Source organism: Macrobrachium rosenbergii, chromosome 27, assembly GCF_040412425.1.
Source record: "Macrobrachium rosenbergii isolate ZJJX-2024 chromosome 27, ASM4041242v1, whole genome shotgun sequence".
In the NCBI taxonomy this organism is placed as follows: Eukaryota; Metazoa; Arthropoda; class Malacostraca; order Decapoda; family Palaemonidae; genus Macrobrachium; species Macrobrachium rosenbergii.
The window spans coordinates 36,311,975-36,336,314 of record NC_089767.1 but is presented as its reverse complement, the minus strand read 5'-3'; the positions used below and the strand labels follow the sequence as shown (position 1 = coordinate 36,336,314).

The window sequence follows — 24,340 nt, the reverse complement described above, 5'->3', positions numbered from 1 at the left end:
CCAAGAAAAATATTGTTCTTTGTTTCTCTTCCATGTGCTTCGTTTCACTGGTAAAAACTATTTTCAGAACGGAATTTCGATGAGCTGATTTGCAAGATATTAGATTAACCTTGCACCTTCAAACCCTTTAAATTTGCACAAGGCATATCCTACCTTCTTCTTGTTCCTCAGATATTACTTTAGGCCTTGCCGTCGAACCTCCTTGGGTATATGTTGACGCCATAGCTTAGACCTAGGCCTAGTTGTACTGTACACGTCAGACTTAGCGCGTCCAAAAGTAAGCCTTTGTGGAACTCGCGAACGCGAGGGCTAGTCGGTTTGGTCAACCCTTGCCCTTCAGACGCCTTATTTTTGTCATGCGGTTCTCGTTGCCTTCTGTTTTCTGTGTTAAAGAAGTTGTCATTTCTTAAGAAGGGGATTTATTTCTGCATCAGAGGAGAATTCCATTTTCAGTCCTCCCCTTTCGTAACGACCTTCATTTGGGCAACTCGGTGACGTCACCACAACAACTAAAAGTGTTTCGGGGCAAGAAATAGTTCAGAGCCTTCATTAACTACTATAATAGTAGTCAGTAGTCGTCGATTACTGCTACAGTACGGCACTATGGTGTAAATTTAAGACAAAGGCCCTAAGGCGTTTGGTTTGCCATTAAGAAAGGAATAAGCTAAGGAGAATTTACTATAACTGGAAAATAAAGATATGCCACTCCATATTTTTTTTCTTTACATGAATTAATAATAATGAAACTCGTCATAAGCACAAAACAAGATTAAAAACGACTCACTACATCCTAGGTCTACAGGGGTCTAAAATCTTCTCATTGACTAAGATCCAACGATATAATTGTCCAACTCTTATGTGAGCACTGTAGGTTGTTGCATTTTGAGTCTGTTATTTTACAGTTTATCTGGTAACACATTAATTTATGTCATTGATTAATAGGCTCATATCCCTAGTAATAGTATTACATTTACTTGGGATCTTAACAGTCATGATTTTTGTGGATTTTCTGAAACTTCTGTGAGTTGGAATACAAGTAATTTTCAACCATTTAAATCTCGGTAAAGGCTGATCGTAATATTCTTCATTTGAAAGTCTTGGTAAATATCAGGAATATTCTTTATTACTACATATCCATAGTTGTCAAATTTGACAATTCGTCCTAGATCAGCCAAAAGTAGCCACCGTTACTTAAACATTATGATACTTTCTAAAGTAGATACCGATAAAGATGTCAACTTAAGGTAAAGGGGAGAGAGAGAATTCGAAAGTTAAGCAGCAAAGAGAAAGCAATGTACTTTATAAATACGTTTCCTTTCTCCTCATTTAGACATAATAGACCGTGTGAAGGGACCTGGGTCCTACCAGTACGTTGATGCTACCAAGTGTAGGCGTTTGGATTCTAGCTTCAATTTCACGTCCAGATCTGCAATTGCACAAAAGAGATAGACTTCTATAATAATAATAATAATAATAATAATAATAATAATAATAATAATAGGGAGGAATAAGTATGTTAAATTATTCAAATCACATAAATATTCAGGGGCAACAGATGATGGCGACCTACTTGTTCAGGACGACTATGGCAACTGAGTTATCAGAATTCCTAAAAGCGACGGTTTTCAGGGATACTTGGTTAACTGGAGTCAGTTCTACTCTTTGGGCGCCCTCTTGCACGAATTTTGAGAAGTGGCCCATGGCGTAGAACATGGGATTCTTGTAGAATTCGTCTGCTGTCTGTTGAAATGAAAAGAAAGGGCAGTGTTTAGTTAAATTCATTTCTATGCATGCGTTAGATGCGTAGACGCATTGATAATTTGGGCCATTTTCTTGGTGTATATAGGTGGAAACTGATAATACATCAAGCTGAAGAAGTTGGACAGCCAAATGGGAAGAGAACAAAGGAAATGGACGAAAAATAAGGAGGGAAAATAATGGAGTGGGTCTATGGAGGCATTACAACGAACTTCGGGCACGTTTGATTTACCTCGTTGACGATGATTGCGGAATCCACAAAGTTTCCTGCCCAGTTAGGCCCTCCTTGGGTATCTAAAGCCAAGTTCCAGTCAGTCCAACCAGTTACCCAGTGATTGAAGTCCTGTTTGGAATATAAAGAGCGTAAGTTTAGTGAATATTTGAGAGTCGTGAGTGGTATAGGCCTAACTTCATACGCTGACCAAGGTAAGTCTCATAAACTACAAGTCATTGAAACTGACCGTAATGATGTCATGTGCATATCTCTCCAGTCTTTCCCAGGCTCCTATGGCGACCTCTGCTTCATAGGGCTTGTCCCCTGTAAAAAAATAAATAAATAAAAAAGGGGAGAAAATTGTTGTCGGTGAGTGAAAGATTACTTTTGTTTCTTGAAACAGATTAGTGACTGGCAGACCACCATAGGCCTAGCCTGAAGAAAATTTTTTAATGAGGTGAAAATTTGATCTAGGCCTTGTTTAGATGGTGTATTTCAGGTACAGGAAATGTTCTGATGAAAAATTTATTAAACTGAGTACTCATGGGCACCTTTTGCTATAAAAATACCCTCATTGAGCGTGCTTCGTTATCTGCATAGAGGAAACGTCAAAAAAATATTTCTGTTCCTGAAACATTTGTATAATTTCTTGCTATAGCTATTTTATATCACACGGCAATAAACTAATATATATATATATATATATATATATATATATATATATATATATATATATATATATATATATATATATATATATATATATGCTTCATTGTGCATAAGAAAAAGGTAATCACAAAATCAAGAAATATGATTTCAAGGTCATAGTCAAAGTTATCAAATTCTGGCTTGAAAATTTCTCATCAAGACGAAATTTACTGGAGTTATCTTTGACATTCTTTGAATTTTAATTTTTTGTTTACGCGGGAAGTTTTGAAGGTCAGATAACATACGTACCAACACACGCCTCCGTTCCCATTAGGAAAGTGTCAGGGAAAAGCTCGTGAGTCCTCGTGAGCAACTCGGGCGAGGAGAATTGATCCCAGTACCAGTGAATAGCGATGCCATCTACGTATTTGGCTGCTTCGGTGTCGTTTAGAACCTGTCGGAATTTTATGTGGATATTAATGAAAGGAACTGTTTCCCTCTCTGACCCACACCTGCCATCTCACTTATGAAATGGCGATAAAATATCTCCATAAAAATCATGTTTGAAAACTGACAGCAAGTCCCAGTTGTTAAAACCTATCTAATTAAAAAAAAAAACGCCTCTCTCACACTCTTGACAACTTACCGTTGCAGGCCAACTAGGCAAGAGGAGCCTCTGGTCATCCATAATCATGAGCTTCAGGTCTCCCAAATTGTTGTTCTCCAAAGTTGGTCCAAGATGCTCCGCTATCCACTTCCTCTGAGTTTCCGCAGTCCAGCCCATACAGTTGAACCAGAAGTAAGGGATGTTGCCGTCCATTGGTTCATTCTGGGCAGTCACGCCCCAGAAATCGAGGTCGTATTCTAGGTAGCTTTTGAAAAATCTGTGAAAGAAATTAGGCTTACCTATATCACGCCTTGAACAAGTAGTCACGTTTAGTATATAAACTGTGTACGTGTATGTTTAGGTCTAATAAGTGTTGTTCACTTTCAAAAGTAAATCGAGAAATGAAGGAAAAAGTTTATTACGTCAGAAAGCCGCGTTTTCTTAGAACGAAAACCAAGAACGGAACTCGGGAAACACTCTCTCAGAATACTCACTTGACGAAATACTCTGCCCAAGGCTGATACATTTCTTTTAGCAGGTGTCCCATACCCTGGAACTCCTTGTTAGACTTCATCCACTTCGGAGCTGACCACGGGGACGCAAACAGCTTGATTGGTTTCTCAGACATTTCTTTGGCTCTCTGTATCATGGGGATCTGAAAAATGTATGTTGAGTTCAGCATGATACTAATATTTCTGGCCTCTTAAACTTAAGATTTCTTGTACTTTTGGTACTGATATTACTGGTCCCTTATCTTGCTTTGTTAGGATTCTTGTACAGACAGTGTTGCAGGAGAATAGAGAACGTAAATTGTAAATACTAGAGGCTTACGTTTTTCCAAGAAAAGCGTATAGTTTGAAATAAAATCAACAGAACTTTCCATTTGTTGCTTCATGTAACTAATATTATCATTCGTATCCATTCTTCTGAAGGTATTTTAAAGAAATATATATCCTGGTTTTACTCTCTGAACTTCATATAAGACTAAAGACTTTCAGTTCAGTCTCTGATAAGAAGTAAACATTATACCTTGTACGCAGTGTCTTCCTCCTGAAGAGCAAAATGCTCTAACGCCACATCACCTTCGACGTCATCGTAAGAATAAGTCCGCCATGAGAAATCGCACCCTCCCATGTTGACGCGACCCACATTGTATTCGATGCCTACGCTTGAAAAATATGACCTGAAAGTATATTATCTTTTGGTGTCATTTGGTCATCTTAGGTCTGAGATACTGAGAAAAAGTCTACCACTGCTCATAAAAAAACAGAGAGGAAAGTTTGGCCTGCAATTCTTTCATGAATATTAAACAGTAGAGATTATTGGGTCGTAAAGTAAGCAAAGCTGTCCAATGTGGTGGGAAAACATATTCAAGGGATTATTCCCGCTTAAGGAAAGATCAAGTAACTGAATAATAGCTTTAAAGGTAGACGTGGTGGGAAATGAGAAACAGAACACATGTGAGTAGGTGGGAAAAAAAGCTTTCCTTGATAAGGTAGCAGAGAAAGTCCGGCAGAACGTAAAATAGGAGATTTATACCACGAAAAATGAGCGCAAGGGTTGATGTAACATAAAGAGAGAATGAGTAGCAAAGTAAGTTCTACCCTAATAAAGGCCTAGTGTAGGCTATATCACAGACCCTCAAAAGGCTCAAGGGAAACGCGAAACAATTAAGATTCCCACGAGCAAATAAAAAGGTTCTGCATTGTCAGTCCAACTTGTACTGAATCTATACTAGTGGCTCAAGAAAAGGTCTTGTTAGTCTAGATCCCTGCGCAGAGTATCGTGTGAAGAACACCAGTTGAAAGAAACTTAAAACTTACAATATAGAAAAGTGTACAAGGTAAAGGATCTTTGCTCACATTATAATCAGTTACTGAAATGAAAATCAAATGCAAATATCTGTGGTTAAATTATTTTGACTAATTGCTTAAAGAGGTGCCAATATCTTTCTGGATTACCTGAGCAAATGGTCTTGAGCTCCCGTGCTAAGAGATAGCCAGTTCTTGGCTGCTGAGTCAGTGAATGCGCCACCAAATCCCAGCACAGTTTGGTAAGTGATTTCAGGGTCTAGAATGAAGTCATTGACCTCTGTTGTGCCGTCTGCAACAAAGAAGAGCACTAAATCACAAGAACGTCATTTATTTTGTATCTATCATAACATTTATAAGAAGAATATTGGTTTTTGCTTTAGATGTGTGTGTGTATGTGTGTGTGTGAAGTCAGGAAGAGCTTAATGAAAGATAAACTGTCATTATAAACGGTACGCAATGTCAATTTTCAGTCGAGGTTGTCAGTCACTGTATTCGTGAATATGAGGGTCTAATAAACTTGGAAACAAAGCTCAGAGTTAAATTAGAAGCGTGCTGTGAAAGGGTATTAACTGTGAAACATAAAACAGAAGCCTTCCATATTTAGGTGTAGTCACTGTGAGTCTGTGAAACAATAGCAAAGTAAACCAAAACTACTTTCTAAGTTGTAGTGTTTTTCAGCGTCTTCTGACAACATTGAGGGTCTGTATGGGTATTGTATTGCAAGAAGGGCATACAAAATGGAATTGCTTAAGCTGCATGGTGTACTGACAGACAAAACTGGAGTGAATGCTAAGTAAAAACTTTTTATCAGTCTAGTGGTGACAAACACAAAATCATATTTACTGAAAAAACTGAAGTGATTATTCAAATAAACGAATACAAGTTTTAGTAATACTTGCTAAAGAAGGCTGTTACGGTTCTCTTGAATAAAGTTTGGTGTAAATTAAACGGAAAATCAACACAAATACAGCCATGAACGGAACTTGTATACTCATCATTAACGGTTCCTCCAGAACTGGTACCATTTCGAGTCAGTGACCATTACTTACTCCCCCCCGTTTCGTCGAAAGCATGTGACTTCATGAGAAATCGGTTCGTCTCCATATCGGAGGTACAGAGGAGGAATTCCCCTCCCGCCAGGGCAGGAGGCCGCGGGAGGGTATCGCAGTAAGTGGCGTTGCAGACGCAGGCGAAGGAGCTGTGGCCGAAGTACCTCGGAATGCACTTCTCTCCCTCCCCATTAACTCCTGCCGAAGGAAGGACGATTTTCTCACTTGGGGATAACTGTTTGTTGTAAATGTTGCAAGAAAGAGCAAACATTCTCTCTCTCTCTCTCTCTCTCTCTCTCTCTCTCTCTCTCACACACACACACACACACACACACATACAAAGCAATTTTATGGAAAGTATTCTAGATTCTTCAGTTTTGCGGACAAAAGGTGAAGATAAAAAGTAATTAGTAACATGGAAATGTGTCGACCATGTCAACTTAGAAAAGCTAACATGGCTAGCCATATGTAGCCCCCAGCAAATCTAGAGGCTGTCTTTTTGTCTAGAAGTCACAAGCAGTTTTCCAGAGGCACAATTTTGCGAACTTCTTCAAGATAATAACAAACGGGACACCATTATCTCAGTTTGAAATACCTGCAGAAATGATTGGTTAGCATTGCGAAAACAGCCATAATAACATTGGAGTAATATTCACCATTAGACTCACATCGCTTCTTACAGACAACTAGGAAGGACAGTGTGACCAGACGTCCCGTATTTGACGGGATTGTCCCACATTTATGACATTTGTCCCGTATCCCGTATCGACCCTTCTCGGGACGCCTTTTGTCCTGTATGTTCAATATTTAAAAAAATATATATAATATATAAGTGAAATTTTTGCAAAATACTGGGTAAAGGCGGCCGTCCAAAATTGGCAACAGTGCAGCGATCAAGTCAGAGCTAAAGATAAAGTGTATTTCACACTGTCCTCTTCTGAGTTCATCACATATGCTCAAACCAAACACCATCTCTTGAGAGCAGTTGGATCCAGTGCAGAATATAACAAGTGAAAAATAACATACTAACAACAATGAAGAAAATCATTTTAACGGGATTATGGAAAGGTTTTCATCATGTTATGTTATTGTCTGCAATTTATTCAATATATTATGGCAAGTCACTTTAGTTATAATATCCTTTAAAGCTGCGAAACATGCATGATTGCAATATTGTAATGCTTTGACACATGTAATGAACAGCTGTTTGTAACAAAATCTACAATGAACGCGCTTTGAAACAAAAGAAAAGTCAGTGAAGTAGGTCCTGGACAATCTGGACCCAGCTGAGAACTTCGAGCTGCGTCGCTGCGTGCGTAATTTCACGCAAGTTGTGTCTATATTGTTCGACTACCTCTCCAATTTAGGTGTCCCTTATTTCAATTTTCAAAATCTGGTCACCCTGAAGAAGGAATCGAATGGTTTTTATACAACGACAGAAACATCTGGATTCCAAGAATGTAATTGACGAGGGAGGACCAAGTTCATACAAAGAAGAAGAAAAAGAAGAAGAAGAAGGCGAGTAGCTTACCAGCCACGAACACCAGGAAAAGGACAACACCGACCCTCATTTCTCCGAGGACAGTGACAAACTGACTCTCAGTCACTCGCTGATAAAATGAGTCGGCTAGGATAACCCGTTATTGTACAGTACTGGTGCATCACGTACACTGTTGTTAAAATAGAAGCTATAAGTACCATATTTTAATTAAGTTAGGCTTCATGATATTTTAATTTTCTATGATATATATATATATATATATATATATATATATATATATATATATATATATATATATATATATATATATATATGTACATACTTGTGTGTGCTTGTGTGTGTATATGCACAGAAATATGCACAACAAGAACATAAACAATACATGGGCAATAAGAATGCACAAAATAATGTTGAAATGATTTCTACTTATTTACAAGATTGTAAAAATAAAAAAAACATTTTCGAAAAATACCAAAAGGTGAAACTTACGACATCAAGCATCGGTGAGAAGGATAATTTTATAATTATTCTAGTCATCCGACAGTGCCACCGTGGAAACTGGCCCATATGTTGATGCGAATTGTGTTTAGTTACGTTAGGCCCCATGGGAAGAGAAAGGTGATAAGTAAAGTAAAGTGAGGTACTAAATTTTTTTATGAGATTTTGACAGGTGACAAATTCCCCGAACTCTACATGTAATCAGTAAGTGAAAAATGAGATCTAACAATATTCTGACACGCCAAGAAACAATGTTTTGCATAATTGAAGAATGTTCACTATGCCTATTAGCCCACAGCACCGAAACATCTGGAACTTCTCTCTGTAATTCCTTACGTTGTCAAACATCTTGCGTTTAACTTCATTCTTTCAGGTCAGAATTTCTGCCGAGAAAAAAAATGTATAATTTTTTTGCGATATACGAATTAAAGTCACACGGTACAGCCAGCTAAGCAAGAACTAGATGGAAAATACTCTGTAATTTTAAAATGGCATCACTACTAATAGATTTTACTTTTTAAATGGGCTGTATTGCTAATAGGTTTTAATTGATTTAACGATTCCCAAAGTTCTCTATTTATTTAAATGCGATATTTGAATTAATGTACCACATGATGACAACCATAGAAAACGCCACAAATGCTATTTATAGAAAACGTAATATACTTTTAGTAAACTATTACAAAATATCCCTCTGTTCAAGATTTGGCCTCACTTTACTAATGATCAGCAACTCTTTGTCATACTACTCAACTCACCAGTTTACAGTTTCATCTAGTATGTACTAACACACAACAAATCAAACTCTCCTCAGTGCTTTGCTTTCCCTAGATATATACCCAGTGAAATAAGTCAGTTCACGTGCAACCATAGTTGTTCATGAATACGTGTTCCCTCTTTGGCCTTGCATACATTTGATACCAGAGAAGAAATCACCTCTGCCCCTACGTATCGAGCTGTCTCACCATCATCAACCTTTTTTTATAAACGTATTCACCTTGATACATTTATATTGTATGTTCAAAGTCATAGAAATGGACGTCTTCATAAAGCCAGAGGCAGTGTAGCTTAGCCTACATGTCAATTTTTTAATATCAAGCTTCTTAGGGTTATTTTTACCCTGTTTATGCACAGTATCTTTTATTTCCATCCAGTTCCAGTCTTTTTCTGTTTATCCAACCCTTCATGTACTTCATTATTTTCTATATTTTGGGGCAATTAGATAAGATTTGTACCAAGTAAAGCTTGTCCTGTGACAGTGCCATTTGGTACTTATTTTGCGTAGTCGTTTAACAAAGTTTATGTTAGTAATGATGTATCAGCCTAATTATTTGTTAAATGTCCTTGAATTGCAGTAGTTTTGTTCTCCAATGACTTAATGTTTCAAAAGTTTGTATGGTTTTTATGAATTTTGCTTCTGTGTACGTCTATTTTAACCTGAGGCTTGACTAAATATCCAAATTCCATATAAAAGTGAAATTTATAAGTCTATTTTAAGAAATATAACAAATCTAAGCCTCTACAAACCAGTTGATTTGACCTAAGCCTAAATATACCAACTCAAAATATATATAAAATACATAAAGAAGACGAACAGACAACATCTGATTGCCTTAGACAATTAAAGGAAGAAAGAAGTTAATTTTACCGCTGCTCAGGCGTAGCAAACTCAAAATACATATGAAATACATCAAGAAAAGGAATAAATACAACCCGGCTGACGTCCGCCCGAGAGGCACCAGCCTGTGGGAGGAATGAAACCAACAACTTTAAGTTTAACATGGGTAGAATCAAGTGCCTTACACTATTTAAGAAAAATAAAGAAAGAAACAAAAATTAATTTTACCTAAGCCCAAACATAGCAAACTCAAAGTACAGTATATATGAAATACATAAAGATACAAAAAAATATATGAAATATATATGAAGATGACGAACATGCGTAGATTAAAATACCTTATATTAATAATAAAAGAAGACAAATTAAAAAAGAAAGAAACAGAAATTAATTTTATCCAAGCCCAATCTTAGCAAACTGAAAGTACAGTATGCATGAAATACATAAAATTCAATATATAAATATATATATATATATATATATATATATATATATATATATATATATATATATATATATATATAGTATATATGAAATATATGAAGATGTGAACAAAAACAACAAGTGTACATTATAATGCCTTACACTATTTAAAAAAAGAAGACAAATTAAAAAAGAAAGAAACAGAAATTAATTTTTTCTAAGCCCAATCGTAACAAACATATAAGAAATGCATAAAAATAAAAATATACTCATTGAAAGTACATGAGAATGATGAACAAAAACAACAAGCTTACATTGAAATGCCTCACACTATTAAAAAGGAAGCTAAGCATAACCGTAGCAAACATATAAGAAATACATAAAAATAAAAACATATACATGAAAGACATGAAAATGACGAACAAAAACAACAAGCGTACATTGAAATACCTTACACTATTAGAAAAAGAAGATAAATTAAAAAAGAAACAAATTAATTGTTTCCAAGCATAATCGTTACAGAAAGGATATAAGAAATACATCAAAATAAAAACATATACATGAAATACATGAAAATGACGGACAAGAACAACAAGCGAACATTGAAATACCTTACACTATTAAAAAAAGAAGACAAATTAAAAAAGAAAGAAACAGAAATTAATTTAACCAAACCCCCAAAAGCACCATTCTCATTATTCTCGAGAAGAAGAAGAAGCGACTCTGAGACCGAAAGGTTGCGGTAAACGTTTCAACTTGAAAGTGTCATGGGATATTGAAGTGCCGTCGATACATACTACCCACTACAGTAGAACTTCACAATGGTGAGGATATTCGGGCGTTTTTTACACTTTATAAGTGTTAATGAAGTGTCTCGGTATAATTTTGCGGCACCTGATGCAGCGGTCAGGCTATCTAGGGTAGACGAGCGACTAGGCCCACCTAGTCTAGGGTACGGTCATTTTAGGCCTAAAGCTTTGGTAAAATTTGTATTTTTTAATATATAACAGGTTAAATTGTTAGAAAGGACATATATTTTATTAATTTTTAACATAGAGTTAAAGGTGAAGGCTACTTTTAACCGTAGGGTATCGTAGCCTAGGCTAGCCTGTAGGTAGACCCAGTCGAGTACAAAGTTAGGCCCACGTACGTAAAAATATATCCGGAAATGGTAACGGAAATTATCTGATAATTTTTGAAGTGGTTAAACCGAATTTGGCATTTGTTTGTGTCAGAGATGCTGGTTAGCCCATTACAGTCTCCTCTATGCATTAATAGTAGGCGTAATTAGGAACCACACAGAGGAACCCGAATTCTTGGTTGGAGAACGCAGCAGAGGCTAAGTCTAGGCCTATTTGAATAGGCTAGGCTACAGGGATGCGTCCTAACCTGACTAACGTCATCTAGGTTGCTGGAGCCTTAGCTGGTGTGAAGCCTCCTGACCTTACTTTACCCTAACCTAACCTAAGGGACCGGGTTGTATCTTTCCCTTACGGACCCATAATTAGTAAAGAAACAGCAATTCTTTGCTCTTTTACTTTGGATATTTGTTGTCTTATTTGTTCCTTTTCCCCAAGAAAACTTACTTTAACATCCACTGGAATTGGCGTTCTTGTTAACTTTAGGGCTATGTGTAATTGGTTGACCAGTCATTTCTAACGGACATGTCAGATTTACCAGATAATAACAAAAAGTGTCAGAAAACCACATTGCATTTTTTATATAAGATTGTTCTTATTAGTTGATCTTTGCTTTTGAACTTGTTGTCATTCATATACAATGCTCTTTTTCAGCCAAAGTCATGAAAATCACACACAGAGTATCAGAAATGCCCTGGCCTTTTCAAATTTAAAGTTACTTCCCCTCTAAGAAGGCTAGCCTAGGCTATGTGGTTTAAGAGCTTTTATAGCATGCATTTAAATAGTATTTTTTGTTAGAATACTCAAGTCTGTTTTTAACAGTCAAAACATCTTACAGAACCAACTATTGTACTGATGTACTATTTTGTAATAATGAATCAGAAAATAGCCACTGAAAAGCTGTTTTGATGGAACGTTAAATGTAATGGATCAGAAAGTAGCCATTGCTCAGACCTTTTGAGAATATTGTGATAAGAACTGAAAATCTTAACTCCAATGTTGGTTGGTCATCATTCATACAAAACTACAAACCATCCTTCAAGTAGGAGCATTCTCGGCCCAAGCTAGAATCGTTCATTCTTCATAAAGTGGTTAATTGGTGGCTGGCAGTTGAGTGGCAGGGTACTGCCCATTCACCTGATGGTAGCAAAGAAAAAGCTTTGTATCCTAGAAGGAACAAATGACAAATTTAGGAAAATTGACAGTTTTCTTAGGTCTAAAAACTTGAAGATTTATTGTAAGCTCACTTCAAGCCAGCTCTACTTTTGTCCTTGTTGCTAAAGGAAAAAATGAATGCCAACAGTCAAATGAGTGAGCTTTACCCCCACCTCCTCACTTACCTGCCACTGGTTAACTACCTGGTCACCAAATTTTAAAAACTGGCCCTGCTTTTGCTGAAAGTTTATATCAGATTATTCAGATTGTGAAAGTTTTCTTTGTTAAGTTTGGTTTTTCTCCTGGCAAAATTCTTTAAAGCTAGGAAATTTTGTTCATCATCTTGTGTGATTTCCTGACAATTAATAAATTTTGATGGTTAGCAAGAATTTTTCCTCCTAGTTTGGTGATTGACCAGAGGGTTGCCAGCTGCTTGTAAGTAGTTCTATTTTCTTAATGAAGAACTTCCTGCTCATCAATTAAAAACTGTGATGTTTGAGGCTAAGACTTGGTGATTAACCCAACAAGCTAGAGCTAGATATACATTATTAATAACTTCCTGAGACTGGGCAAACTGTAAGGCTGGCTAGTTTAAAGAAAAAAAAAAAAAAACACCAATGGAAAGAGGAAAATATGGAACTGCACATTGTATAAGAAAAAATTTTAAGAAATTTCCTGTACCTTCCATAGGAAGTTGAAAGTGAATATTTCTAACCTGGACAGGGCCTCTTTTCTGAGACACTTGTAAAAATACAAAAATTTTAGTGAGTCATAGATGTTCTAATATTTATTTGTACTTTATTTTGAAAAATTACAGGTACAGCTCACATAAACTAATATGGTCAAAGGTAAAGAACTAAAACCAGCAACAGTCCCTAAGTATATTTATGGACAAATATATAAAGGATTTACTGGACCAGGGAGATGTACATTTGCCCTGTGAAATCTCAAGGTAGACTATTCTCCCTCATATCCTGAGCTGAGGTGTGGCTGATGCCATACAGTCATTTACAGCCCATTAAAGTGATTTGAATGTTTTCCTCCAAATTCATTCCAATATCATGCCATGAAATAATGATAATCATATATAGTCTGTTACTCCTCTTATGCCATTATCGCACATCATAGGATGCATGCCGCTAAGAAAGGGTTAAACCATTTTGGTTTGGCATACAATCTCAGTGTAAGTTCAGTGTCTTTATTTGGATAATGGACTTGCATTCCCTGATTATTTTGTGGTAACAATGGTTTTTTCCTTATATTTTCTTTTTTGTCTTCTTGCATGTTGAGTGGGTATGAGTTCAGTGCTCCCTTTAATACTTAAATCTAGCTTGGAGATGGGTTTTTACTCATGAAAGGTGTAAGTTTTTCATATATGATATGTTAATAGTAAATATTTGCACTGTTATGTTAAAACATAGGTGTTTTGAGTATCCCTGGCAAAGAGCACATACAATACAGTAAGTCTTATTGTGAGCTTACAGAAAGATTGTCACCTTATACATAATACATGTTGGGGCCAGGTTTGTTCACCAGAGCTGACATGTAAAATTTGTGACAACTGTCAAAAGAATAATGGGCTCTATCTTAGGATAGAAGTTCACTTGGTATTGGAACATTTGGGTACACCAACCTCAGCTTCGTCTAAGGGATCTGCTGGTAAAGATTATATAAGTGCCAAAAATTCTAAGATGAGTAGATTAAAGAGTTATTGTTTACTACAGTCCATAACCAGATGGAGAAGAGTTTAGAACAGCTTTTAGATTAGCCTAATTTACCAGATGAATCTGATTCAACTTCGGATTACAAGACTAGGAAGAGCTCTCCTCCTTCAGAGGGAAATTCACTTGTGCTTTGAATGTATTGTTAACTAACTGTATTTGGACTTAGTTGATAAGTTTTGAAATTCAGGATGATGCCTTCAGTAACAGGTGGAACCCTTTTGAGTCGAGCATAAAAAACTAAAGACTTACAGAAATTAAAGGTACAAACTACTAGTAATGAAGGGAAGGTGACACTGCTCACCGAGTGAATGGGTGGGGTCCCCCCCCCACTTATCTGCCACTACTGTAGTTTTACCGTGTTACCAAGTTTCAGTGACTAACAGCTTTTGCCAAAAGCAGCCATGTAAAAGACTTGAGGTTTGTATATCTAGGAAAAGTGCAAATTACTGTATCTAAAAAAAACTATGCACTGTAGTGATATTTTATTTGATGGCTTGTTTCTTGACTAATGCCAAAAGTAACTAAGTGCAGTATACAAGTAAAACAAAGTTTTTATTGTAGGAACATCAAAATTATTGAAAAGTTGTGTTAAGGACCTTTTTATTTTGCAGCTACCCTTGTCTCTACTGAAAACAGCTCAAAACCATCCTATGTTGGTGGAACTTAAGAATGGCGAGACTTATAATGGCAACTTAGTGTCTTGTGATAACTGGATGAATATTAATCTAAAAGATGTCATCTGTACATCTAGGGTAAGTAGCAAATTTTTTGTTATTTGCATTGATGTCAGAAAAACTTATTTCAAGTTAGCACAAAACCAATCTTATGTCAGCTTATCTGTTTGGTTAAAATACTTCTGAGACACCATAGAATTAAGAATGGAAATAAACTCCTTGTGGCACCCACAAATTGTGGAACATAAGTGCCACCACCTTGTTCTGTCATTATCATGTGTGTCATAAGCCACAGGATATCTGTCATTCCTGCTTTTCCTTTCAAAACATTTGTGTTCATTAATGTTGATTTTTCACTCCTTCCTACTCTTATTCTTTGGTCGTCATTGTTTAAGTGTTTCTCTGCTCTGTGGATGTTTATGGTTTGTCTGTGGAGAACATTGTGGTGGATGGTTCTTTCACTGGTGTTCGTAAATGTCTGTGGTGCAACTGGTTATTTGAATTTCCATGGATTAGTGTTTGCTCCCTACTTAATCCATCTCAGTCAGATAGTGTTATTATAGTAGTGTATAATTAAATTTCCCCTTTTTTATATTATAATGTGACAATTAGATAATTTTAAATTACCATGAACTAGATATTTTTTTTATTTATATTCCATATATTCCATAAATTACCATGAACTAGATGGATTTTTTCTTGTACTTCATATCTGCATTAAACTAACTTGGTATATTTGACTGTGAACAAGACTTCACTGTTATCTTATAATTTGTTGTAACCATAACTTGAAGGAGATGTGCTAGTGGTCCTGGCAAGCAGTATAAAAGAGTTTTGATGCTTTAGAAAAAGAGTCAATATTCATTATGTATTGTGTGTAGAAGCCAGGTTTGCTTCTTGGAATGACCTTGTGCATTGTGCCAAGACTATTCCAGTTGTGGTGGCTGCTTAATAATGCCAGGAAAAGAGGAGTAAACAAGGTTCTTCAAGCCGCCTAGTACTGTATTTACTGGAGAGCTGTATTGCTCTCTTTGTACTGGGAATCCAGTCTACCCTGAAGTGAGACTCGGTCAGGTGTTTTAAAAATACTTGTAACTGTTGAACTTTGACTATTAGTGACCAATAGTAATATGCCTAGTGCACTAGCATTAAATGATGATGCGTGGGACATACACCAGCCCCAAGTATAGCAGATTTTGACAGTCGACCTCAGGCTTGTCGTCTGCTTTGGACCCTGTCCTGGCACAGGATTGGAGTATCTGCTACCCCTTGCTCATTCAGCTCTTCCAAGTATGAACCTAAAGTTAGCAGAACTCACAAGAGTTAGTGCTCAGCTGTGATAGTGAGAGGATTTCTTGATGTAGTCGATAACAAACCTTTCTTACGAACTTTAAAGATAACATCCTTAGGTTGGTGTTACAGCATTGTCTGCCTACATTCTTACTCTTATTTTTGTTATACTAGACTAGTGATGCGAAGATAAGTGCAGTATATTTACAATTAGCTGCAAAATTGGGTTTGTATTTTGACTACTTTCCGTAGTAGAATTCTCAGTCAAATTTTTAAACTAGTAAGTACGCAGTGAAGCAATGAAATATTGGAAATATTGCGATTATTTTGAAAGCTTCACATTTCCTTAAACACTGGATAAAAAATAGTCCTTTTCTATCTTTTACTCCATTCATGTACAGTATACTATAAATTTTCAAGGCTGAGAAATAGTTTAAGGGTAGTATTCATATGTTACAGTATATTTGAATTTTCTCTTCATCTGGTAGGATGGTGACAAATTTTGGAGGATGCCGGAGTGTTATATACGAGGGTCTACAATAAAATATTTGAGGTTGCCTGATGAAGTAATAGATTTGGTGAAAGAGGAAGTAATTGCAAGGGGTCGTGGACGAGGTGAAACCAGAGGTCGCGGGGGTCCTGGACGAGGTCGCGGAGGCCCAGGAAGAGGTAAGGACTTCTGTTTTAATCCACAGGAAAGGTCCAGTTTAGAAATAATTAACCTGTCTTACAAATTATGATTAAGAAATAGTGGATGGATCATTAAATTTCTTCAGCTCATAACATGTGTTTGTGTGAGGTACAGACCTATGTTATACTCAAGACTGTTGTAGTGCTACAGTATTATGTTCAAGAGAACAAGAGCTAAATTTACTTTCTGACACACTGAAGATGTCAGAATTACCTATTTTGATAAGTAAGACATCCCTTATGTAAATTATCACTAATAATTATTTGTGTATTTTAATAGTGTATATTTTCATATTGATTGAGACTGCTCCTGGATATTATCATGAACATTTGGATAATTCAACTTAAACTCTTGACATTTGATATTCCAGTTAAAGTGTGTTTGTTCGGTACCTCTTTGCAGACTGGTCCTTGAGGTAGCTAGAACTTTTAGGCTTTAAGCCAGTTAGTTACATCATACCTACCAATTCTAAGTGACACATATTGGATCCGTGCTTTCTATCAGAGCAATTTTGAATATAGGGAATCTTTAGCCTAAAGTTTCTCTTTATTTGTGCAGGTTTTGGTGGACGGGGTCGTGGTGGTCCTGGTGGCAGAGGTGGACCAGGACGAGGTGGTATGAAAAAGAAGGAAGGTTTTAAATAGGCAGGTGTGCTTAAAAATTGCGAAATGTAATATAAGAATTTTATATTTATTATTGTCTTGTTGAAGTACTATATTTCATAAAGGATAGATGATTTAGACAGTTTGGCAAAAAATAATCTCTTGAATTCATTTTTAGCTATGCAAAAGAATTACATCATTGGTTCAGTTTGGTCACACTAGGAGAGATTCATAAGTCTGCAACTAATATCTTGCGCCTTGGAATGACTTGGCATTTACTGAAGTCCATTTTAACATAGGGTAGGATATTTTACCCTTCAAGTCTTTGATGGCAATGTAAGTTAGTGTGCACACATTTTCCCCAGTTGGTTGAAAAATCATGCATAATTTATGAAAATGCTGGCCTTTTTTTTTTTAAGGACATTGTTAACTTAACATTTTGAGTGTAGTTCACTTGTATAAGAGATGTTTTACAAATTTGCTTATATTTTGGTTCGGTATCAGCTTATGTAGCAGACCTTTGCTTTAATTAATATTTAACAGTAATATTTTCATTTAAATCTTTATTTTACAGTATCTTGATGTAATCTTTTGCATTAAGCTGTTATGACTGCTAGTTCTGAAACACTTTCATCAGGTCAGTAGGGAAGTAGTCAGTAGCAGACAGAAGATTTATGTATGATTTGTTGAAGGACTGCTAGTGTCAGTTAGTTAGATTTTGAATTATTATCCATTGCTTATGATGCAGTTAGTTTGAAGAGGTACTCATCATATTCATTTTGGTGTGTTTAACATCGTTATGTTGGTCAGGTGCTGCAAGAACTAGCTGATTAAAAGGTTATCTGGTCTGAAGTTTGCAAATTTATCAACTATTTTGGAGTTAACTTTTTGGCATTTTCATTTTCTCAATAGCACTGCATATTAATGGGAAATTGTATGTGACAGTATATTGTAGTACTGTGCAGCATATTGGAAGAGTATAAGACATCCTTTGTTAAGCGCACATTTTATGTTTCTTGAATTTCTTGTATGACCACTTTTTCTTTTCCATAGATTCCTTACCACAATAATTCTCGTTTTTTGTTTACGCTGTGAGGTTCCAGAAACCATAATTTTTTCACATTATGGATAGTTAGTCTTAGAATTAATTATGAGAGATGCTTTTAGATATAATGTGAATCTTATAACAATATCACAGTATTGTTTGATGTGGACAGAGTTAAAGGTGAAATGAGGCTGTTGCAGAAGAAAATTACAAATTGATTAAACATTTCCTTTGTCCAAAGGATTTACTACATATCCCTGTATAAAATCTTGGCTAAGTGGTCTGGTTAAATTATCTTACAGTAATGTGCATTTTTACGTATTAATTGCACAGATATGTTCTGAAGTATGATCATTTTCGCAAGTTTGAAATGAGGAGAAATGAAAATCCTGAACTGAAATGAAAAATATATTCTTAAATCACATATAATAGATTTATTAACATTCTGGCAAATTATACATACAGTAATAAGAATTCAGTAATAAACTTTTTGTTTTGCATAATACCACCACATTTTACACATCACAGGTGCATCAATGTAAAAGAAATATACAACTTACATATTCCATGATTTTTCATAAGTTTAAGTAATAATTGTATGGTGAAATAATTTTCCCTCCTTAATGATGAAGCTACACATCTCTACCTATTTAGATAACAAAGTATGGAGATACTGATCTATCGATACACTACTGTATTCACATTAATTGAAAATCCGTTTAGGTTTACATGGACGAGCAGCTTGGAAAAGGCTTGTTGTTAACCTATAAGGCAAATACTATTATGCCAATTATATTGCATGCACTCAAAGACTACAATTAAATTTCATAAAAGAGGCTTAAAGAAACTCTTGGAGGACACACTAGTCTCAAACTCCCCAGATAGAAAAAAAATGTTCGTCTCGCAACATACTTGACATCTAATAAAAAGTTGTGCTTATCCACTTCATACGGTGGCTTAAATGGAAACATTCTATGCCAAAGCTATGAATCAATGAAGCATGCAATAAACAGTGAGAGAAAATTTGTCCTTTCATAGCTGACCATAAACAACTTAGCCACTGCATTTGAGATACCAACAAACGCTCCGTAGTACTCTTCATTCAGTGATCATGAAGCCATCTTTTTTGGAGATTTAGCTGGGGATTTTGCAGGTGGATTCTTGGTGGTTGGAGATTTGGCTGCAGATGACTTTGCTACAGGGAGTGGTGATTTTTGTCCTGTCTTGCCTATCTTATGAGCATGAGGTGAACTAGGCGATATGGCGGGGGAGGAACCTCGTGAGTGGGTTTGGTTACCTGCGACATTTTTATTGATTGCTAGAGAAGTAGGAGGCTCAAGGCCAGGAGTGCCAGGGGGAGACTTTAATCCATCTGTTCCCAAATTAGGTTTCTTCTTTGGGCTTCCTTGTGGTGTGTTACTTCGATGTTCTGGAGAATTTGAGCTCTTGGCAATGGAAAGAGGTGGTGGCATATGGGGCAGAATTAAGGTTTTCAGTTCCATGAAGGTTTTTAGAACTTCATCCTGAAAAATAAGGCAAAATATCAATCAAACTGGAGATGATCAACATATATTATCTGAAATTTCAACCTATAATGCATACACATAAAGACAGGCACAATTCATTAAGTAGTTGAAATATTATGAAAGTGGAGAAATCCACACTATTTAATCCAAAACAGTAAGCTTACTGGGTATGAATCTTGGAATCAAACAGGACCCCAAGTGTTCAAGAACACCCACAACACAGCAAGGGGAATTCAGGACCCCAAGTGTTCAAGAACACCCACAACACAGCAAGGGGAATTCAAGAATGAAAGAACAAACAGAAGCCCTGAAAATCCATGTGAAGTGTTCTTGAGCTCAAACATGTAACTTTAAACCCAAAAAATTATTCTTATTTATGTGGAATAATTCTGATTGTAAATGTCAGAAGAAACAGAAATGTGTCAAAGGAATTTTAACACAAATTTTAATATAATTTACTCACCTTGTGTTCACAAAGGTCCTCTACTTTAGCTCCATTTTTTGCACGGATATATAAACTGTGGAATACTTTGCCATCCCAGAATGCCCATGGTACACACTGTGGTTGAAGGAGAGAGACCAGAATTAATCATTAACAATTTGTGCACTAAACTTCCAAAATAGTACCAATATTAGTCTATACCAAAAAAAATCTCCCATCTGTATTATGACAGAACACAATACAATAAGCCTTTTGGCTTTTTACCACTGATACATTTTAAGGATTTTAGTTCAACTATAGTAATGGCATGCAAGTACTACATCTCTACAATTATATTTAATTAGTACAGACAAAAGAAATTTTGTATTTATATGAACTATAATCAATAACATAATAGCCTTCAATAAGAAAAAATCTTGTTAACAATTTTATCTACTTTGAAAGTAGTACAGTACCAAAGCTATCATTAAAACTTACTTTTCTAAAAGAATCATAAAGCCAGTTCGTTATTTTTATGTTTCATTAAATGCAACAGATGCTTCAGTGACATTACTGGCATACCTTCCCAATTATAATTTCTCTTTCTAAGGGGTATAGTTATGCAAGCATTTGTCCTATATTCATCATGACTTGCATTAGTGCAAGAACACATTCTAATTTTTTTTTTTTACTTGCAAAAACAAACTAATGATAAAGTCATGATGAGTATAATAAGGAATATGCTTTCATGACTGGCCTTTAAAATTTCTTCTTGAGGAAATGGGTCTTATTTAATATAATAACTCCTTAAAAATATAATGACTAGATAAAGTGAAAGCAAAGATTCTGGTGAATTTTTGTTTCAAAAATAAAAAATTTGTTTCCCGTATCTAATACACATCGCTGGCTGAAAGTTGGCTGAAAGTTAGTCAATCACTAAATATGTTTGTGTTGATCTGCACTCAGGGATTGGGTCGTGTGTTATTCATAAAATACCTGTGGATTATATGTGTATTACCTATTCAAAGAAAGGCTATTACTGCAACATTAAAACCAACAAATGCCTATAGGGTGTAGGGAATGCTACAGCAAAATTCTATATGAAAGACATAATATTAAATAAAAATACTTACATATTTTCGTTCAACTGGAAAATCACAAGCAGCAATGAGGAAATACAAATTAACAAGTCCTTTCATAAATATTGCTGCTATGTGTACTGCCCGAGCATCTATTCTGGCTAATGCTATAGCACGAATCTGAAGAAGATCTTCTCGTACTGGAGATATCAGAGTGGCAAGCAATGCGTTCATCTCCCAGTCTTTAAGAATTGGCTTTGGCTGGCTGCACTGTAAGAGACCAATAATAAGACCTTTATGTAAAGCCTAAAAAATCTCCCGGGATAAGAAAAACCATGTGACATACAGCAACACTCGCCTCTACATTTTGAGCTAATATTCAGTTACTACTAAATCCTTATTTGGATTCTGTTCACAATACAATAGAGTCACCACTTCATACCTGCAAATAAAACAATATGGCAACTGGCACTACATGATGTGGAGCAAGCGTTGCAATTCGTGTTTCCTTTAGCACTGGATGAATGCAGTCCAAAAAGGTCTTCCATTTTAAGTCTTGTTCTCCATTCCATAGCTCCTCTAATGAAGGTGTCCCATCTGAAAGATAATTCATAAAATCTAAAGTGAATGTTCTGTGAAAATCAAATTCTACAGAAGAGGAGGGATAACACAGTCTTAACCTTCTTTGCTTTAAGAGCTAGCAAAATTGTATTAACTGCATTGATAAGATGAAAGAGCAATTATGGGGAAGAATGGCTAGCTAAGTTAGCTAAAGCAACCGTATTAATCTAAATAATAAATCAGACTATGACAAGGGGTTAACTTACGGGGCAAATATACTAAAACAAGAAAATTCCTTACTTTCACCTTCAAGTTCCACAGGGTCAACAAAATCTGGCTCCTTAAGGGTGCTGCCAGAATACATACACCATTCAGGTACTTGTGTCCAAGCATCTGCAAAAGCAGAACTACTTTTCAGGCTAAAAGTGAAGTGATGCAAACAAAAGTGAGAGGAACAATTTAATTAAGAGGAAAAATGCATATTAGTTTTTCATAAATGATTATATTGCACAAGAAAATAACCAATATCCCCTATTCTGAAGCTGGTTTCTTTGCTATGGAAAATCAAACACCATACAATGTATGATCTAATACCTTTTAAAAAGCTAAAACTCAAATCAACTGAAGCAGCATGAGGAAAGGTGACCTTATCAACTCAAATACTTATGAAAGAGATTGCCTAAGACCTACTATACAGTAAATGAACCAATCCTCAAATTAATCTATACAAAAATGTATACAATTCTTGTATTTTCTGATTTAATTAAAATTCACAAAATGGTTAGTTTTAAAACTAAACTGCTTAGGCGCAGTAGGCTGGAGTGTTCTGAGGATTTCCACATTTCTGACTTTAGAAAATAGAAGCTACGAACTAGCAGAATCCCATTATGACTTCCCTAGTCATGATCTAACACACAAACTCTCAAAAAACTGGTGATTACCAACAGACTACCAACATTAACCTGGCACGACAGAAGTAGCGAGTTTATCGAGGAAATCTACAAAACTGAAAAAATGAAGCGTAATGTCATACGTTTGTATCACACAACAGCCAAGGCAGCACTATTCCTGAAACAATGAGTAACAGGCTCCCTCTAATGAAGAATACCATACTAATCTGAGAAGGAAACCTGAAACTTCCTTTGCCTATTGATGCCTCAATTTTGGGCAGACATTAAACTTAACAAAACCCTGATAGGCAGCAGAATATAATTTACATAAGTTTGTGCACTGTACACACATTACAAATGAACAAAATGGAGGTTGAACAGCAAAAAAATTAATTGAAGCCTTGCCTCTAATTTCCCATTGTATTAAGCACCATAAGCCCTGCACAAGCCACCCTAACTGTACCAACAGCAATGTAACATTTTGTCCAATAAAACACACTTGATGATAGTCATACACACTTGAAGATAAAGATACCTTTTTGCTCCAAAAAGTAATTATTACAAACAGATTTTAATTGATAATGCAAGGTAAAACTTATTACGACCTTTTTTTTTTTTTTTTTTTTTGCTAGACATGACTGCTACCATAAAGTGACTGAGTTTGGCTACGCTACAACAACAAATAAAATTAATGCTCCTATACTGCTTACAACATAACTCATTTTCATACAAATCCATTAATTATGTATTACCTTCCCTCCATGCAACTGGAGCCCAGTTGCACCAACTTGAGCTCCGATCAAGACACAAATCCCTTCGCTGTGCACACCTATGATGCTTTCACTACCAATCACCAGGGACAGACACGAAAGAGGTTTACAATGGCACTTTTCTGGGCACAGAGGAATCACTAACTAACTGACCTTTTCATACAAATGTGGTGCGTCTGCTGAGGTGCACACTGACGACCCCAACAGGATGGACACAGGAATTAGGAAGTCACAGATTTCATGCCTTCAAGAGGGAGAACCCTACACTGATAATGAGGTGGAGAATTCACACATTACCGAAAAGCACATTAACTTAAACAAATAACTGGAAAATAATGCTGAAAAAAAAAATACATACTTACACAAGCACAGAACCAAAGGCAACTTGTTACTAGACTAAGCAGGATACGCACTCACATACGCAAGGAGCAAAATCCCCTAATGAAGAGAAATTTATTGCCAAAATTTACTGAAATGAAAATGAAACGCCCAAAATTCAACCAGAATGCAGAAACAAAAAATTGTTAATACCTAACAAGAAAAAGTGAGTTATTTACTGGGTCACAAAATACGAAAGTGAAAGGCAGACCTTTTCAAGCACAAAAGACTAATGAATTATGTAAAAATGAGGTAAACCACAAAA

At 35.9% G+C, this 24,340-nt stretch overlaps 3 protein-coding genes across 3 annotated transcripts in view; 1 reads left to right on the top strand and 2 right to left on the bottom strand.

Moving 5' to 3' along the window:
• Window positions 1-1,101: 1,101 nt before the first annotated feature.
• Window positions 1,102-7,739, bottom strand: LOC136853634 (lysosomal acid glucosylceramidase-like). The gene is made up of 11 exons (XM_067129449.1): window positions 7,622-7,739; window positions 6,091-6,288; window positions 5,189-5,330; window positions 4,257-4,410; window positions 3,722-3,882; window positions 3,267-3,504; window positions 2,930-3,074; window positions 2,220-2,296; window positions 1,991-2,101; window positions 1,571-1,740; window positions 1,102-1,426 (listed from the first exon to the last, which is right to left on the bottom strand). Exons 1-11 carry the CDS (start codon window positions 7,659-7,661, stop codon window positions 1,327-1,329), a joined length of 1,536 nt encoding a protein of 511 aa, XP_066985550.1. The 5' UTR covers window positions 7,662-7,739; the 3' UTR covers window positions 1,102-1,326.
• Window positions 7,740-10,758: 3,019 nt separating this feature from the next.
• Window positions 10,759-18,874, top strand: LOC136853633 (U6 snRNA-associated Sm-like protein LSm4). Its single transcript, XM_067129448.1, has 4 exons — window positions 10,759-10,954; window positions 14,760-14,900; window positions 16,601-16,781; window positions 17,362-18,874. Exons 1-4 carry the CDS (start codon window positions 10,952-10,954, stop codon window positions 17,445-17,447), a joined length of 411 nt encoding a protein of 136 aa, XP_066985549.1. The 5' UTR covers window positions 10,759-10,951; the 3' UTR covers window positions 17,448-18,874.
• LOC136853632 (constitutive coactivator of peroxisome proliferator-activated receptor gamma-like) overlaps window positions 18,846-24,340 on the bottom strand; it is a 29,218-nt gene continuing 23,723 nt past the window's right edge. Inside the window, exons 9-13 of the mRNA XM_067129447.1 lie at window positions 22,338-22,430; window positions 21,919-22,073; window positions 21,531-21,746; window positions 20,440-20,535; window positions 18,846-19,973 (exon numbers count right to left, since the gene is read on the bottom strand). Of these exons, the coding sequence (XP_066985548.1) occupies window positions 19,560-19,973; window positions 20,440-20,535; window positions 21,531-21,746; window positions 21,919-22,073; window positions 22,338-22,430 (974 nt within the window). The 3' untranslated portion in view covers window positions 18,846-19,559. The remainder of the gene's footprint in view (window positions 19,974-20,439; window positions 20,536-21,530; window positions 21,747-21,918; window positions 22,074-22,337; window positions 22,431-24,340) is intronic.